The following is a 20,040-nucleotide window of genomic DNA, read 5'->3' as shown; positions in this document are numbered from 1 at the left end:
CCTTTCTCCAGAGCCTCATCTGAAAAAATACCCTAAGAACAGCATGTTCCCACAGTGTGTTCAATTAAATTAAGTATTATGGGAACAGCTTGTTCTCTTCAGAGCTAGAGAGTTGGCTGGTGGGAAAAGAAAAAAATAGCAGCAAGGGAGTAGAGCAACAGAGAAAACAGACAAGGATGAGCAGAGTGGGAGAGAAGGATAAGGGCCAGGAAGGAACTGGAATCAAGCAAGCTCATTTACAGGGCCAACTGTGCATTTTCAGCCAACCTATCAAAACAATTCCATTTTTGATAGGAAGTAAGAAAACACAGCTCAACTGTTGGAGCTCTTGGCCAGCTGAGGAAGTGGGGAAGACTAGAAAGAGCATAAGTATAGTCTGAAGGCACAAGGATACAGAAGATGGAAAAATGTCATCAAGAAAAGAAAAGGAATTCTAATAGCAGGAGAAAGCAGGATGAGCTAAGTAGTGTAGAGAGAGCAAGGACGTTTGGGACAACTTCTAAAGCTGGCCCAGCTAAAACTCCCCTGAGGTAAAGTGTCTGTAGACATCTTTGCAAAAATCACTGGGGAAAACCAAAGCAAAAGAAAGCTGGTCAAAACACTCTAGGCACATAATTTTTGGTGGTTTTAAACTGTAGAAAAAAAGTCTGAAGTTTGGCATTAGCAAAGCTTTTCTAACAGAGAAGTTAGAATCTCCATCATTACAAGGTTTTAAGAATTGGTTAGGAAACACATATTAAAACTGGCCTGAAGCACAGCTGATCATGCCTGTCGTCTGAGGTCCCTTTCAGTTCCTTAAGTCTGTGATTTTATGATATGCTGTTTTCTAGACATGGTGCTGAGAGAACACGGTGCTGAAAGAAAAGCTTATCAATGATGCAGTGGATCCCCATGTAACTCAGGTTCACTTCCTGATATGTATCAGCTTCCTATCATCCCATAATAGGATCCAAACATCTTACAAAACAGCATGGGATCACCAGGTAGTCTAACAAACACTGCCGTTTTCTTCCAGAGAGAAGAAAGCACTTGCAAGATACACTATGCATGTGCTAGGACAGACTCACTATGCTTACATGCTTTTGGCTGTGACTAATGTTCTGATGAGTTATATTTACATATGCAAACTTACTGGGATCCCATTGATGCCTTGAAATCCTGGAACTCCCATTGGGCCCTGAAGAAAAAGAATATGTGTTATATTTAATTTCATCAATATGTACATTTCAGTTACCTGTGAGATGCTTTTTACTCCAGCATTTTCAGTCTTGGACTTTAACTTTCAAAACCAAAAGGAGCAAACTATCTCATGTGGATTCTTTTTGACCACAGGAGTCATTGAAGATAGGAACTGAGCATCTGAGCTTGACTGGATGCCAAATGAGTGTTTCAGGAATGTTTTAATCAGGCAATTTAAAGTGAAAATATAATCTCCTACTGCACATCTGGGGAAAACAAGATGCCAGGAAAATAAACAATCCAGTATAAGATTAACTCTCCGTATCATACTTGACCTTCCAAGAGTTTCAACAGGACTTACTGGTTTTGCTGTCTATACTTGGACAGCACTACCCAGATATATGCAGACCACTATATTAACTTCAGACCACCCCTGGCTGAGATGGCAGACAAAATCAGACCTCCCCATTTTATACTCCATTACATAACCTCTGTCAGGATATGTGATGGGAGCTTATACACCGCTTTGGCCTATGCAGTGGGACTCAGCGAATCCTCTGCATGCAACCCAAAACTCACGGTGCGAACACATGCCTGGTGCATAATGTAAACTTTCCCTAAGGTGAAGTATTCGTATATATCCACTCTTTATTACTGAAAATATTTGTTCATACTTCCATTCATTCTTCTGACTAGCTCCAAACTCTGTTTTTGGTACTTCCTTCCTAAGAAGAGACAGTAGAACAGATCCTAAGGGCATCAAGTCATTTCTACGTTTGTCATTCTGCCCATTCTTGCATATTGCATTCATTGACACCCATACCTTATGGGTTATTCCAATTAATATGACATAGTTTATAACATTCTTTCTGTTATAAGTAACTTGGCACATGCAAAACTGAATGGCATGTTTCATTTAGTACTCATTCCCTTTGCTTTTCTAGACACCAACTAAGGATCTTTTACACGAGAACCAGCTCCATGTCCCTCTGAACATGGTGTGAATAACACCCATCTATCCCTGGATGTGTGACGTAAAAGACTACTTACAACAGCAATACTCATTTGGCTATGGTTCATCTACCAGGATGGCTACAATGTTCATCAGCTTTACAAACCATATTCTTATTCAAAAATAAAAGCAGGGGATTCTCTAAAGACACCAATGAAATACTGTTGTGTTCCTACCCCTGAGCAGATAGTCCAAGATTATCTTTATTCATTCAAAAATATATACAAGGCCATAAATCTATTGCAGGGACAGAAAAGTCACTGTGGAGCCTACCTTGTCGCCTTTCTGTCCAGCTGGTCCAGGAGGTCCCACTGCTCCTCTCTCACCTTTTGCTCCTGGTAAACCTTCTGGGCCAGTAAATCCAGGTGCACCTATTGGTCCTTGAAGCCCAATAGGTCCTGGTCGACCCTGATATACAAGAAAAAATAAGTCAATGCACCATGTTCACAAACTCCTTTGCAATTACTCTATGCAACTCAATCTTTAATGCAATTCGATACCTCTCAGGGTAGTTAAGACATCCTAAAATTTTCTCTGTACATTCTCAGACAAAGATTTTTTAGAGGTTATTTCAGGTAAGTCATGAGTAATGGTAAGAAATCTCCCCTTTTTCCTGGAAGGTTTATTACTACCCATATTGCTGTAGGAAGGAACAGGGAAAGACAACAGTGCTTTGAGATCAAACTGGCTGCTGCTTCTTGAGTTTGCACCTCTATTTCCAAGCTGCATAGTGAAAAAAGATTTTGCTTATGCTTTAGATCAAGAAAAACAAAAGGATAACACAAGATACAAGAAGTGCACAGGTCACAGTGCAGTCCAAAAGCACACTTGAGAGTATTTGAGACTGGTACAGTGGTTGGCTTAAGGTTGAGAATGAGTCCACTATGCTCTTCTGGTTACCTTCGTGGCTGTGGATTTTGATTTCTGGAGCACAAAAAGAAGGGTGCAATGACTGAGCCTTGCCTGAAGATGGCAGCCTTTTCTATAACTGCAAAGATTCATATGCGATTGATGAACTTTTATTGTTCTATCACTACATGGATGTGCAGAGTAGTCTGGTACATGTTTCTGAAACAAGACAATGTTTAAAAACTTTTGCCATAGGTACTCTGATTTTTTTATTAGCCTTAGAAGCTGCCTCTTGGCAGCTGAAGGCTTAACAGATTTTTGTACTAACATTTTTGTACTTTTCATTTGGTTCATTTTGAGAGAATATGAAAGAGATCAACGGAGTCTAAGGTCTCAAAGTATCAGCAGAAAATAGCAGTTTAGGGCTATGCTTTCTACTGGCAAGACAGTCAGTGGATTATATGAAGTTATCCATGCAAAGAATCAAGCCTTATATTAAAAGATACAGAATGGAGGAGGAAGTTAAAAAAAATTAAATCCACTTCCTTTCAATTCTTCTCTACACTCATGTCCATGGTAGTGTGTTTCCCTTCTATTCCTCTAACTCCTTAAAACAGCAGAAGGAATGCAGTTCCCTGCTGCAAGTGTTTTAGTAATCTTAGCTGGAGACATACAAAGTCCTGACTCCATGGCTTGTCATGTAAAAGACTTAACAGTTAATTTAAAAGTGCATTTTTACATGTTAATAATCAAGCAAAGTGAAACAAATTTGATTTTAAAAATTATTTTTCCAGGATCATATTTAGTACGTTTAGGCTAAAACATTTTATTCCATATTTAATGTTTCTTTGCTACTGAAGTAGTTTTCTTTTAAAGGGCAGAAATTCCCCCACGTCACTCTTTTGTGATTGTTTCATCCTGGCCTTTTAACTGAGGTCAAGTGCATGTTTTATATTTCATACCTTTTCTGTCTAGACACTGTCCATACTGTGCCCTTCCAGAGGCACAGACTCCCATCTGAAAAGGCTTTTCTGTTGATTATTTTTAGCTTTCGTCACTCTGGACTAATTATCAATGGAATCCTTTATATTGGGAACCATATGATCATAACATTAATCCCCAAATATTCAGTGGTCCTTGGCAACCGTAGACACAAGAAACATGTTACAAAACTCACATACTTTGCTCTCGCTTTCAGTCTCAGCTTTAAATTTTAAATTTCCTATAATCACAAGCTACTCAGAGCCTTTCAGGCAACATCTCACAAAACGTGGATTGTGGACTGTTTACCTCAAGGCAGCACAGCAATGGAGACACATCCCCTAAAAATGGGCATGTTACTGTTATTGCCAGCCACCACCCACAACAGCAACAGCTTCCAAGAGTCCGGCAAGGTTTCTAGAGAAAACACACTATGGATAATCATTGATAACACTTCTGTATTCAATTAGTTTGATTGCCTGGTTAATGACAGTGTTTCAAAATGACTGGAACTGATAGGAATTAAAATTTAGGAGGCTTTTGTTTCACTCTGCTGCAGGACACTTTGAGAAATATATCTAGATGAGACAGTAAACACCAGTAACTACATGCTCTGCTTGTGTTCGGTTCTGCAGCTGACAGAATGAAACATGTTGTCTGTGATTTCACCTATAGGTAAAAAAGCTCTTTTTTTGCCTTAGTGCCCTAGAAGAAAGGTTTTAACAGCACTTGAAGATTTTGTCCAGTGCCTGAGAGTGTCACTAAACCATAAAGACACTGTAAAGTGCTTCTAATCTCTCTGATAATGTGATTATACCATGATAATCAAGCTCTCAAGAATTCATACTGTTTCTTTTGAAGTCTATGTGGATGGAAATCGTTTTCTATGCTGAAACAAAGGACTTGCCTCCACTGCTAAAAAAGCAGCATTTTTTGTCAGTCAGTAGCACTCCCATGAACTGTCCCAAGATAAAAGCATTATAAAGAGCAGGCACTGTGGTGTGCAGGAGCGATTCCAGGATAAAAGTACAATGAAGACTCAGGTTTTACCACAAAGTAAACTTACAGGGTTCAACGCCAGGTGGAACTACTGTTTGACCTCAAAGAGTTTACCTTGTGGTAAAAAGTTAAGTGCCTTGTCTTTATTGTGCTTGGGCATCAGGATTGCTCTTACTTATCCAAAGGATAAAAAAAAATAAAACATTTCTTAGCAGTGAGGACAAGCTTAAACAGAAAACATGGATTACATCAAACAGAAACTACAGTGAATCAACAGAGATCCTTATTTTAATCTTTTATATTCAATATATACATTCCAGTAGCCTGTAAAAAAGCCAATAGTAATTAATGTAAATGTTATCACTTTGGTCTCCTGGCTGCATGACAACCGTTTTTAAAAAGAGGAAAATTATAGAATGCTAGTAACACCAAGCAAGGACAAAGTCTATGAAATTACTGTGACTTGTGAATGTTTTCTCAAACATCCACCAGAATTTCATATATTTGAAAACCACGACCTGCATTCTCAAACATATTTGTGCACCAGGCTTTTACTACACAAGCAGCACTAAATGAGATGCCTGTCTCTCTGTAATGAATATGACACTGGTAAAAAATGGCATTATTTCCTGATGCACCATGGCACTTCCATAAATAATTGCAGGATTTTGACCAAGTTTGTGCCACAAATTCAATATGAGTCATATGCATCTCTGTTACGCACTTAGCAAAGCATTAAAAACACAGAGCTGTTACAGACATTCAGGTTTCCATTCTCAATGTGTGGGAACCAAGAGGAAAAAACGGCTGGGATACAAACATCCCATTGCTTCTGAATCACCACACTGAAGAAGGCAGTAAAACAGAATGGCCTAAAAATATAATTTGATAGCAGTGTCTTTCAAGATGGAAAAGGTTCTGCGACATGTGCCTTCTTCCTTTCACCCTTTAGATTCATCCACATCCCAGGGTGTCATGAGGAAAGGCCAGTATGGTGGGTAATGATGGGGCCTCTCTACTGCCACACCACAGTCAAATACATCACAGTTTCTCTATTGTCCCTGCCCCTTTTGCCAACTCTAATACCCCACATAAATTTTCGCCCACTGAAGCAGAGCTGCTACACATAGCATTGCAAATTCCATACATTCTTTTTTTTTCCCCATTGCCTCTGTAAGCTTGGAGAATAAAGTGTAAATCTATTTGATTTATTGCTGTGCAAATGAATACAAGTGGCAGTGGTATGGAACCACTGGATATGCCCCTTATTTCAGGGACAAAAAATAATACAAGTGCTTACTTACTTGGGGGACAGTTCTACTAGCCTCACTTACTATAAAATACTAGTTCAGTGATTCATCAGCAAAAAAGGATATTGGAACTCACAAAGTGAGATAAGTGTAGCAGGACCAGTAACTAAGCAGAATACTACCGATCAAGTAGGGCAGGACTGATCCCTACTTCAGTTAGTAAATTCGTAGACTGCTATACGTCAAGCAGCGAAGCACTATTATTCTTTTTCTAAGCGAAATTAAGGTCCAGTGTATGAAAAGAACAACTGAATTTACAGATGCTCATGTTTTCTCAAACTAACGCATAGTTCCTTCTCTATGAGAATTCAGTGACCACATTTTTAAAAAGGGTCTTCTTCATGCTATTTCTTCATCCTTTATTTCCCCCATAAACAATGTTTTATTGACACAAAAAGCTGCTAGTGAGAAAGATCCACTTGACAAGCAAATGCTTTTTAGTCTGAGGCATCTTATACTCAGTTGATTACATTAAGACAAACCAAAGAGCCAACCATTAAGTCATCATGGCCCTAAAAATGTATGTTCTCATGTACTGCATACACTAAGCAGAATCTTGCCCGAAACTTTCAAGGAAGATCTACATACCCATTTCTCATGTTGTACAAGATAGCCTGTACAAGACATTGATCCTTTGAGATGCTCTTTGACACAGGCAAATGACATTACCCATTTAAATCATGGCCATTCTCTCTGATCAGGGATCCCACGGTACAAAAGGCGACACACGACTCACTCCAAACTCAGATGAAGTGTCTATAGGTGACTTATAGGTGCGAGGCAGCTGTGTCCATTAGTGAGCAGAATGACCTTGGTCTAACCACTTCTACTTTCTACCTCCGTTTCTTCCCTTCTCGTCTTCAGTCTGCCCTGCCTTTGCTGCAAGATTCCTGCGGCAGTGGTTATCTCTTGCTAGATAGGCAGTGCCTAGCACAAGAGTGTCCTGGTCTCAACCGGGGCCCCACAGTTCTACTGTAATAATAATAATTACTGATGAAAAACCCTTCACTATTTTCCTAAATTACAGGTCAGGTATCCAGTGCCCTGCTCACATTCCAGAGTAAGTAATTATTTTCCCTACTGAAAAATGCTTTGTACTTTAAAGAAAATTATTCTTCAGTTTTTCTTCTAAAAAATGAGGGAAAGTCTTGTTCAAAATGGCTTCTTTATTTCTGTCATAATTTATTGTTCTTCTACACAGCTTTTTACCCACACAGCATGAGATGAATACACAAAACAGTATACAAACACACAGAGAAATAATGGATCGGAAAAAACATCCTGTGCAACAATCCTAATTCATTCAGCACCTTCCCAAAAAATCTCATGTTTTTTTATTTGTTGTTCTCTGTTTTTTAAGGAAGGATATCAGGGTAATAGTTTTTTTTTCATTAACTTTTAAGAAAAGAGACAAATTATTCCTGTAGCATGTGAAAATCTTTAATATCATAAGTCACTTTAGAATTTTTCTGTTTATGCGAAGCAGTGCTTGGCATGCTCACACTGCAGACTGTCAAGGCTGCTCTGGTCATCTCAGGAGCAATCTTTTAATGTAGTAATGAGCAACTGCAGGCTGTTTCTCATAATAATTTCCAATTTTAGTTCATGTGATAAACTCCATTTTCAAAAAATACTTCTGTTATTTCCACTAAGCCTGACTAAACATGACTGCAAGTAGAAAATCTAGGTGATCAAAAATGTGTGTGTGCGTTCTTTTATATATAAAAATATATATATATATATAGTTTTACATGCTATTTTTAAACTGTTTAAAAAAAATTTAATGACATTTGATTCCATAAACTATTTGTTTCCTGAATCCTGTTCTTCAGTAACAGAAATAGAGTTGCAATGGAAGGTTTACTGCATTATAAAATATAGAACTCCATATAAATCCTGGACATTTTAAAAAAAAAATATTTATTTTTAAATTGGATATTTAAATCACTGAAAAGTTTGGTTTTTAGAATGCTCCATTTCCAGTTAAAAACTCTGATGGAACATCCTGATCCAATCAATTCTACATATTTGCTATTTCTACTTAAAGCACACAAAGAGACCACATACTGTTGCCTTTTTCCCCACCACAGACAATGCCAGGAGTGACTCAGTGTTAAATCTAAATAATTATTCCATTTAATACTTCATAACCTTTAAAGAAACTACTTTTTACAAAAATGTAAGAGAGTCAAAAAGGATGACTTTAACTCAAATTACTCTTTTGCTTTGATGTACTGAAATGTCCAAGTTAGATAAGAAGTAAGAGCATGTGGAAAGGCTCCAGGCCACAGAGGACACAGATAACATGGAAGTAAGTGAAAGTAACTTGTGGGTTGTAAGATCTGTGAGACGCGCCAGCTAGGCGACAGCCTTCCCGCATTGCACTCCGGAGAGAGGGGGATCCATGTGTCACACTGAGCATCTTACAGAGTGACGAGCACTACAGAAATATAAAGATATTATTCGTGGGGATTTTTTAAAATAGAGAACAAGCAGCAGGACTTAAAAAGCATAGTGATGACTTACATTGTATTTCAATGAAATGAATAACCATTGTATGAAAAATATGAGTTAAAGTTTATTTTTAAGGAGTTGCATTATATATTTGAATGACATTTACTTGCCCTTTTCACGACTGTCATTCAGAATTATGCCTTTATTTCAGCAGAAACTGCATGAACCAGTTACAGTTTGCAGAGACTAGATACTGATGAATTACATCCTGGGGTATCACAGCAGCAGAGCTGATCACCCCTGAATCCCCAGCTTACCCAGTGTTTGTTTAAGCTAACTGGCCATGAGGCTCAGGTGATCCACAGTCATCTGAGATGAACTTTTCACTACTTGCCACAGCAAAAGGGGTTTTTGCTAGCTTGACTGATATCTTTAGGGCCTTTTTGTATTTTAAACTGGAAGGGCAGTGCTAGGTTCATACATAAATGGAGAGCAATTCATGTAGACAGTATATGAGATTGACAACTGGCACTACTCTTCTGAAACCACACACGTGTTTAAGCCTGACTTAGGGGCAACCGAGGAAATGAGGCATGAAGGAGGAGGTAACAGTAAGCAGGAACTGCTCCCACACCTCATGGAGCTCTGGCATTACATTACACTCATCAACATTCCAAAAAATAGGGCTTACATTGGAAGGATGAATTACATGATTATGAAATCCTAGCAAAAATGTTGGAGCAAGTTAGGTCTAACTGACTTCAATTTACTTATGAACTAAGCATTTTTTTATTTAACAAAAGAGCATAGTACAGCCAAAGGTTTGAATGGTTTATGAGATTTTATGGTCTTTTGCAACCTCAGTTCATCTTCCCTCCCTTAAGTCTTTGGTGCCTAATCTCCAAAAAATGTTTTAGAAAGCCTTTACAGTTCCCCGACCTGTTCATGTAGGACAACAGCTGTCATAACATTTTCCTGCCCTTAACTGGGGGAAGGGCACTTCTGAATATTGTGTACATCTCTTGACAGCAGCACAAGTCCTCAGCTGAATTTTAATACAAAAGAATTAGTTATTTCAGAAGAAAACACAGGGTTTATCTAGGACTTCTTTCCATTTTCCTGATGGCTGTACAGAGAAGTAGACAAGGTAGCATACGCAAAGCATTTTTTTTCCCCAGAATGTGCACAAGTTGTCTCTGGTGAGAACATGGCAGTAAAAAATGACCAAATGGCAGCTTCTCAGTACAGTCCCCAAACCAGGAGGCAGGTCAGATGAAAAGCGAGGTTCACAGCCCCTGACTCTACTGGCTTTGGTCGCAGTGCTTCTCTAACCAGACTGATCTGCACATGCCATTGGTTCTATTGCCAACTTTTTTCTGCCCCTTACAGGCCAGTAAAGCCTTTTTACGGTGATACACAACAGCAAGTATCTACATCGCTATTGCTCTAGCAAAGGATCAGCTAACTGGTTATTAATTAGTTTTCATGATTACTGAAAACTGTGTGAATTAAAAGAAGAATGAAGCAATTTTAATTATTGAGTAATCCATAGTGATATTCTAGGCACAAGTGTGACCTGCAAAGGAGGGCAGCCCACAATTACTGTCAGCTTTGCTTTGCTTTCTTCTTCTTCTTCAGTCTTACTATCCTTACTTCTGGCAGTACTTTTACTATCCTCAGAAACACTTTGCAGTCTGCTTTTACATTTTGTGGTTAAAGTTGTCTCTTACTCAATAACTTGTTTCAATCAGACAATCAAATGGGATCACTTAGTTTTATCTCATACTTTAATAATTTGTACCTGTTCCTTTTCACATAACAAACAATATGGATGTTCATACATACTTCAGACACACACTGGGGTTTATTAACTGAACTTATACAATTTCCAATACCTGGCTACAGGCCTTGCAGTATGAACTATATGTGTATATACATATATACAATATATATGTGAATATATATAGCGTCTCCAAGAATTTTGCTAAGATCAAGCATACGATTTTTCACAAACCATTTACAGGGAGTTTACCTAACTCATTACTGAGGAAGATACCACACTAATTAGAAATATTAGAGAAGTCCGTTGGGGAAACCTGATATTGAACTACAGTGACTTCATAAGCAGTCACATCCTGCCCATGTAACCACAGCTTCCCACTCTCCTTAAGATACACGCTACAACACACAACTTTTTCAGGGATCTGCTAGGGGCTCATGAGGAAAGAAGAACATGCAGCATTGTGTTATTTTCCCTTCCACTTAGCCCTCACACCCTACAGAACAAACCAAAAAAGCCCTATGTGTTTCTAAAGAACTGTTTAAGTGAACAGCTACAATGAACTTTTTGCTACCTCCCTCTCTGGCTGGCATTTCCAATCTGGACTCAAGTGACAGAAGATTCATTGTTGCAAAAAAATGTTGTCAGTAGAAAATTAGCTGTATTAAGTAGTGTACTGAACAAGTGAAATCTTGCCAGTGTCAGGCCTGTTAAGACTATTAAAGGGACATTGTATCTAGAAAGGCAGGGAGTGTTCAGCCACATGCTGAAGCCAAACAGACTCCAAACCTCCTCAGGGTCTGCTGCGTCCAGATCTGTTAATTTGCTTTGGGCTCCTCTCCAGTTCTTTCTTTTACAACAAACCCAATTTTTAAATTTCTAATTCCTCTTGCAAGCAAAGGCTGTAAAAAGTTACTGTTTCCTCAGAGACAGAACAGGGATATGGACAAGGAGTAGATCTAGTGGGAAGAAACTGCCCATACCAGCATTTTCCCAGTACAACACTTCCTTGGCAGATAGGATGGTTTGGTCTTCTCTGTGGCACTGAGGGGCAGAGCCGCTGACTTCTGAGCATCCCACAAAGGCGCTGGCTATGAGAGTCCGGGCTGGGCATTGAGAAAGGGGTAGTTCAACTCCCTAGGAAGCAAAGGAGCAGGAGGAACTGCACATCTCAGTGGGCAACTCTTTCACACGCAGAATTCTCTGTCCATCAGCCTCAACAGCACCCACCTAGAGCTGAGGGATTTTGAAAATGGAAGACTGAGACAGGAAGGAAGAAAATAGGGAACTGTTAATAAAAAGGGCAAAAGTACCTCTCCACTGGCTCACAATTCCTGATACTACATTATAACGACATTTGACTACTTTTCTCTGTCTTTTTGGGAACTGGAAATCAAGCTCAGTCAAGACACGTCCTGCTTCCCCAAAAACATAAAGATAAGGAGATAACTTGGAGATAAGTAACAGACCCAGAAGCGTGAGATGAAGAGACGGAAAAGGAATTACGGAAACCCCTTCTTGCTTGGTGGATGTTACAGATAGCCTTCCATTTCCCTCATGCTGTGAGAAAAGAGAGTGTCCTGTTGCACGAGAACTTCCCCAAACATGACATTCAACCAGTAAAGAAAGGAATGAGGATGAAGAAATCAGTAATAATAAAAAAAAAAAAAAAAAAAAACCGAAACAAAACAAAACCAAAAAACCCTTGAGGTTTCTATGCATGGGAACAGTTACAGAGGTCTAGTGATCATTTACATGATACCTTCTTGGCCCTTCTAAAGGGCCTCATGCTAAAAACAAAAAATAGTTCATGAACCTTTTAGAGAAGCTTCACTCACTGGAGCCCTTTACTGCAGTTTCAGCTACAGATAAGCTACACCCAGTTTTAGTTTCTATCAGCAGCTCAACTAAGCTCCCAGTATATTTAAATCCTGGCAATTATTCTCGGGAACTCATTTCCACAAGATGCATATAAGACCAGTTTAGGAGTATTTTTACAGGAAGAGCCACACAGAGGAGAACACAATGTACAAGAACAGTTGCAAAAATGTCAATTAAAGACTTCTAGCAAAGATTTAATGCCTCACGCACTTCAAACCACACAATAATCAACAAGAGCCAGGAAGAAGTTAAAGGGTACCAGTCTTTAGGACAATTATTTCATGGTCACCAGTTGGTTTCTCTGCTAAACACTGGAATGGATAGACAAGATCCTGATCTAGTTTTTTTTCTGGGCTAGCAATAGCAATGTTCCCTCTCTTTGGGCAATTTTAGACCCAGATCCGGAGTGCGCAGTCTGGGCTAGAGTCATCCATTCCCAGATTGATGTAATGCCAAACCAAACATGTTTTAAAATTATTTTGAAGGGTTGGAGGGGTTTGGTCATTTGAAGAAAATTCACTCCAAGTATCTGCTTACTTTGCAGATTCAAAAACCTCCAAAGTGTTTTCTTCCAGGCAAAGACTTTCAATCTGAATGGGGTATTTGGATAGCTCAGAAACACTCAGTGCACCACAGCTACAGAAAACAGTTTTGTCTTTGATACCAAAGACTTTTCCACTCGAGTTGCTACTTCTACTTTGAGGGTGGCTATCAATTAATTGTATCAGTGAACTGATAACTGGAAATGTCACTGGACTGCAATTTATCTGAACAGATTCTAGAAAAAAAAACAACTAGATGTAATCTGTGCAAAAAGTGACAATGTAGTACATGACATCTCAAAGGAGACTGATCATTTATTTTCCATGGTAATTACTCTAGAGCAACAACTTCTCTCAAAGGATCATTTTAATGGAGATAGTGTAATACCATATTAATTTGTTAATCAGCAGCTGTAGCTCTACTGAGACTATTACTCCCCTGGTTTTCACACTTATTGAAGTTTCCTGTGTTGCTGTCAACCTTTCCACCGTACTTCAAGTAAAGCAGAACAACTTATCTTGGTTTAAATGCTGCAGAATTATCTACTAAGAGAATAATCTTCATATCTAACAGCTTGCCTTTGAATCTTCATAAAAGTTGCTCAGTCTTTTCTCTTTGTCTATCACCAGATATCCTAGCTAGTAATGTGACTATTAGAGTGTGTTAGTTTGTCTTGCTGCATTTTGCAATAATTTACATATTGAGATGAGTTGGTTGCAGAAACTACTTAATGCTAACTAAAATAGCACAGATTTATTTTAATATTTGGAAGAAAACATAGTTGTAGTGTTACGTCTGTAACTAATACGATAATTAAATAAAAGATAACTTGTTAATGTTTGTCATTGTGTTCTCTGTTTCTGCAGAATGTAAAGTGAATTGTTAGAATATGAACAATAGAGATTTTGGATCACGAGCAGAACATTGGTATTATAAAAGCAGATTTAAATGCCTGTATCCAATCTTGCCCTTCAGAGTTTCAATTTGTCACAAGTTCCTGAAAGAACAAGCTTGTAAGATGCTGAGATAGCTGAATGTAAAATCCAAACATTTCCTCTAACTTAACTTGCCATCCAAGTCATAGCCTAACCTATTCTGGATCGTGATCTTAATACTGCTTTTTTGGCTCACTTTTATCATACTGGAACATCTAATTATCCTATAAAATTTCACTGTTACACAGAAAATGTATATCTATAAATTGCCACAAGTAAAGCAATGCTCCAGAAAAACAATCTTTGTTTCCTTTGTTCTTACTGATGTATTACTTATGTCCCTTTCCTTATCCGCTATCCACTCTTTGTGCTATTACAACCAAATTTTAGTACAATGTAATTCTGAAGCTGGTGTCTGATCTATGCAGCATGGAGCTACCTCTAAGCCCTACTACCACATCATGTATTAACATTATTCATATGGTGAATATAGTACCCTTTTTTTGAAAAGGAAGGAAAAAAAATCAAAACAACCCAAACAAAAAACCAAACCACACACACATTTAAAAAATATCCTTTAGTCACCAAACCATGTTCCACATGCTAAACATTCTGTTTACAAGAGAGAAACACAGAAAAAGTTCTAGTTCTCATTATCCACTAAGGTCATTCAGCCCCAAAGGATGCTTCTAGTTAGAAGGCAGGCGGTGAAAGTAGGCCATTCACAGATCTGTCCAGTAAGGGGTCAGTGGCGAACAATAGATTCTCTGCAAGCAGTTTCCCCTACATTTTGCCTCCCATAGCCTTCCCAGCATGTTCCTGGCACTTCAGAAAGGACTGTGCAGCTTTCCTTGCACAGGGTTCTGCTAAAAACAAAATTATCTGTTGGAACAGATAATATTAGTCAAGATATAAAACTCAGATGGGAACCATTTGCTTATTTAAGATAGCAGATTTAGAGCAAAAACTTCCCAGAGACCTGTTACACAGTAGAGCCGAGGGGAGTTTTCCAAACATGTAAACAGTTCACTTTAAAGGGAAAAAATGGAGCCTGTGAATTCTCATCTACACATTGCTTGGACATATACAGACCAAAGCAGGAGGAGTGGAGGGTAGTCAGGCCTGCAAATCTGCAAACATAACATTTGGCAAGATTCCAGTTATCTCTAGAGGCTTAAGCGGAGCAGGTCCAGGCAAAATTTTACTGCAGTGCCTGATAACAAGAAGTACCAGTCTGCTGGCTTACCAGGCAGTGTCAGAGAATAAACTGCAATTAGTAAGAATAACTTCAAACCAAAGTCAGAGAGAGGAAAAAAAATAGAGGATTTTTAATTTCTCCTAATAAGTGTTGCATATTGATCAAGATAAGGATGGAAATGAACTCTTCACCTACTTGAATTCCCACTGGCTAAGGTATATAGAATAAATGATTAATTCCAATGTTGCTTGTCATCACATAAATTGTATGTTTAAATCCTTGGACATTTACTACGTGGCTGTATTAACACTCCAAAAAGCTTCATTCATTTGTTGGTATAAACCACACTTCCAGTCTGCTTAATCTTTGACAGACAGGTCTCATTGTCCCCAAAATCCCTTGCTACACAATACAACAAAGACTTAAATGACTCTGTAGGCCTGCCCTGCTACCCACACTGCCCTGCGCTTCCTGCCCATATATCCCTGGAATTCATGACCGTGCAGATTACTAAATTACACACTAGGCTAGGGATTAAGCAGGGCTCTTTGTATGGGAGCATCTGAGGTCTGGAAGAAGATTTTACCTGTCACGGTCTGTGCTCATTGGACCTTGATGAGAGACAGAAGGAAGCAGTGCTGCAGAAGATCACAAACACTGGTGTGTGATAATCAGCGATCTGTGTATGATGACAGGATAACTTGACTGGTGCTGTCCTGCACACAGGTCTAGAGAGCTTTAGACAGACAATAACCAGCCCACTCTCCAAAGCAGCTCAGCAGCTTCTTCCCTCTTAAAATAAAAGTAGAAAATGTTCCCTGTTCTGACAGACCGCAAGCCAGATAATGGCCTTCACTGTACCCAAGTAGAACTGAAATGTCTAAGGGTTAGGAATGTATCCTGCAGTTAAACAAACATACCAACAAGCCAAAGGGAGGGGTATGGTAGCTCATCAGTTGGTTTAAATTAGCTGCTAATCAAAGCTGGGAATTATTTCTGATTGCTTTTGAAATGCTTAAGAGTTACACATCCAAAAGAAAAAAGGGCTTGAAATAACACCATAAATTTAAACACCTTGAGGACATCAAATACCTTTTATCCATATGTACATACAAAAGTCATATTGCTTCTCACTTGAAAAATCAAGAGTCTTTAGTAGGCCTTAATTCTGATGTCTAAATAGGACAGAGGAGAGTAGTCTTTACCCAGTTGTAACTTACAGATGGTTGGCAACTCCCAAGGTTTGGCTAAGTCTACTTAGAAGTTCAGTGGTTAAAGAATTACTGTAGCCAGGACAGTATAATCATGGAAATTGGGTGGGAAAAGTCTGTAGAGAGAGACAGCACATTTCACAAACATGAGTTGAGTTGTTTTGGTTTGTTTGTTTGTTTTTCATTTGTTTTTTTGTTTTGTTTTGGTTTTTTTTTTTTAAGATAGTAGGTGTTACCATTTTGTTTGGTTTCCTTCTCTCTGCATATATATTCTTCATTTCAAACAGCAAATACTGACATCTTCCAGTTTTTATTAATTAAGTTAATGTAGATGTACTGGTCTGAAAGATAATATTGCATTTCTCATTGTATTTTGTACTCACTTGGAGCAGAATGAATGACAGGCATCATTTAGGGCTTGAGAGATATAAAGTTCCCAATATAGTCACTTTAATGGGTTTGTTTCAGACAGCAAATTCTGCTAACAAAATTTACCGAATGGGGACTAGGACATCACAATGCAGTGATGCTTTGGTTCAGCATCATCCTATTACATCAAAGGGTAGTGTTACTACATGCCAACATGATGACACATCATTTTAGAGGAACCAAAACTGCCTTAGATCTGCAAATAGCCTCCTAGCAGCTCATGAAAAATTGCAAACCCCCAGAAACCCTGGGAAGACAAGCACTGGAAGCGGATCTGGTCTGCACAGACTCAGCAGGACTCTTTGGAAGTTGCTGCCAGTGCTCCTTTTGCAGCCAGAACAGCCACTGTTGAGCTACACAAACTACTCTAAGCCCTTTCCCTAGAGCCACCAGCTAGGGAACAATAATTAGACTGCTGTTTGAGAAAAATAAGCAAAGCATACTTGAAATGAATAGAGAAAAAAGAATCCTCTATTGATCACTGCTACAAACTGACTTTGTATTTCCCTTGTTCACGAAGTGACTTCAATTTCAGTTAAACCACAGCAATGTTTTTCCATAGGATATTTTTCTAAAGTCTCATACCATGCTGTATTTGCATGGTGTACAATAAACTGTGCTTTCAGTCACATACATACCAGCCCCCTTCAGACACCTGATTAAGTTGTTCATAATCCCCATAGGTATTTATAGTGACCTATCTTTTATCCAGCAAGAACAGTAAAACAGTGAATATGAGTTAATACATTCTCTGTATCTGGATCTCTGAATAAACATACACTTCTATGGAGTTTTAGATCATATGAAGACTCCAGTGTCTTCTCATCGACATCAATACAGACAAATAACGACTTCAGTGAAATCCAACCCTGATGTCAGAAGCAGAAGATCAGACCTAGTATGCACCACTCCTTCACTGCCATTGCCCTTGCCAACACAGCTGATTGTTGCTTGGCTGAATCAGCATTAGTAGAAATATTCTTACATCCACCACTGACTGGAAATGCCAGCTCTGCAAGTGCCTGCTGATCAAAGCCTGAGAGGAATTGTGCCACTGAGGAAGGCTAAAGGGTCAAGGCCTAAAGGCAGAATAATGGAAAAGAAGAAATAAAAGAAAGGAGGTAACAGTAAAAAATCCAGAGGCGGCACAGCTATACTGTCCACTGTCAGTTTGCAGCACAGACTGAAGAGTACACACAAGGGAAGCCCATAAGCCAACAAACAGTCCTACATGTAGGATAAGTGAAGTGTCTCAATTTGTGGTAAGGGAACAGACTGTGTTCTTGCCCCCACTGCGAAACTAAGCACAGAGGATGCACATGGGAGACTCTTGATAGTTGGTTTTTATGTGAATCTGGTGGCCACCTCCCTGCTTTTACTATTGCTCCAAACAATAATGTCAAGAAACATGCACACAAATGCTGACTGGCAGTTTCACAGGTGGCCATGGGAAAGGGAGGCTGCAGAGCCTGGGTTTCATTTTCCCAGCTCTCACAGAGGATGTGCCCAAGCACAGGACTTCCATCTTAAACATTGGGATTTCACTTGAGTCTCAAAAGCTGCATCAACTTCTCTTTTCTTTCCAGAAACAAATTTTTCTATTGATACGAGTAACACTGCAGTGTCAAAGCTCTTACCTGTCAGCTGGAATAACAGCTATCTTATCCTGGGGAAGTAAAATTTAACTATCCAAAAACTTTCTCTTCGCTGAACAAATAAAAGAAAAATACATTTTCCTTATCTTTGTGTTACTGGATGCAACAGCAAATGGGGAAGAAATCTGGAACTTCTGTTCTTCAGATAGTAATTTACCAGTATTAAATCAGTATTACTTACCTTGATAGCAGTTTTTTTTCTATCACTACACTACCTAGTATTAACAGCTCATACTGTATGTGTTAAAGAAACAAGTAACCATTAACACCGACTATTTTTTCCTCTCCACTGAGGCAATATGTGAAATACATATCCTTTTCAACATATCAGCAGCTTTGAAGGCTTTTTCTCTGTAAGTATCTCCAAGTCCAGCAGCCTTCCATGAAAGCAAGAGAGATCAGATCCCCACCTGTATTTAGCACTCAGCAGGCCAGCTCATGGAGAGACAATACTGTTTTGAAGATATCTTGCACCACTGACTGTAAACCTACCTAGATTATGTGATCTACATACATTCAGCCATCCAATAAGGGTCAAATTAGTGATCTATCTTTCTCTAAATTAAACAAAAGAATGCTAAAACTTGACTCATGCTCTAATGATTAGAAATAGGACATACGGCAGCTCCTTGTGCTGTTTTTATAGCTCCTTGATTCTGTTGAGAGCTTGCACACTCTGAGAGCACATTCACCTGGTATGTATGGACAGCTGTGTGCTGCCTCGCTCCACTCCAAACCCAGAGTCAGCTCCAGGGTAGAGGCTGCTTACGTGCTTGCCTGAATCCAACTGTACCAATGTACTCTCAGACTCCTCCTCTGGTTCATGTTTCTTGAGTGTCTTATCCTTTCACATTGCTCATGTGTATACTGGGGTTCATTTTATTTTAATTATATTGTGGATCCATTAAATGGATCTTTAAATATCCCTATTACATCTGCAGTGAACACTAAGTCCAAATGCTCCACAGTTGAAAGCAGATGGATGAAAATCCAGATCTGCCTTTGTGTCCACCTACAGTTTGGGACAGTTCCATGGTTTTGTCCCAGCTGTGTGCTTCTCTCCAAAAATCAGAAAATTTAATGCTTAAAGGGAAGTTCTTTGGTGCAAGGCTTTTTTTGTTGTTTATACAAAGTACAACTGATCCTGATGTGTAACTGAGGCCCCAGGCCCTGCTGTACTATAAATACTGAAAACAATCATCAGACCAAAGAAACTAGAGTCTTTGCACAAATGCTCCTTTTAAAATATGAACTGTTTGGATGGTGTCTTCCAATTCTGCTAGAAATAGTGTTTTACCTCCCACATTAATATAGCTGTTACAGGACAGATATATTTCTAATTTACTGGAATAATTTGATTCTTCTACAGAGATGGTGTAGGAAATCTCTGTACTACTTGCAGTAGTATGCAAGTTTAATGCAAGGAAAATTAATCAAGTCATAAGTAAGTAAAAAGTAATTGATTTAAACAAAATCTTTTCTGCAATTCAATTTTCTGGTTACATTTCAACACAAAGGTATTAGGAAATTCTGATACTTTTACACTGATATATCAAGAGAATAGTATCTCAAACAGTGCGTTGCATGGCAAGAACCATAGAAATTAAACTAAGCAGACAATTTA

At 38.8% G+C, this 20,040-nt stretch overlaps 1 protein-coding gene across 2 annotated transcripts in view; it reads right to left on the bottom strand.

Annotated features, from left to right (window-relative positions):
- The window catches only part of COL4A6 (collagen type IV alpha 6 chain), a 137,076-nt gene that overhangs the window by 48,716 nt on the left and 68,320 nt on the right, over nt 1-20,040 (bottom strand). For both annotated transcript variants that reach the window (XM_032995950.2, XM_032995952.2), the window contains exons 4-5: nt 2,465-2,599; nt 1,133-1,177 (exon numbers count right to left, since the gene is read on the bottom strand). In XM_032995950.2, coding sequence (XP_032851841.1) covers nt 1,133-1,177; nt 2,465-2,599 — 180 coding nt within the window. The remainder of the gene's footprint in view (nt 1-1,132; nt 1,178-2,464; nt 2,600-20,040) is intronic.

The sequence above is a fragment of the Tyto alba genome, unplaced genomic scaffold (genome assembly GCF_018691265.1).
Source record: "Tyto alba isolate M040663 unplaced genomic scaffold, T.alba_DEE_v4.0 Super-Scaffold_5, whole genome shotgun sequence".
In the NCBI taxonomy this organism is placed as follows: domain Eukaryota; kingdom Metazoa; phylum Chordata; class Aves; order Strigiformes; family Tytonidae; genus Tyto; species Tyto alba.
Note: the sequence above shows the minus strand (reverse complement) of the source record. Positions and strands in the feature narration are given on the sequence as shown.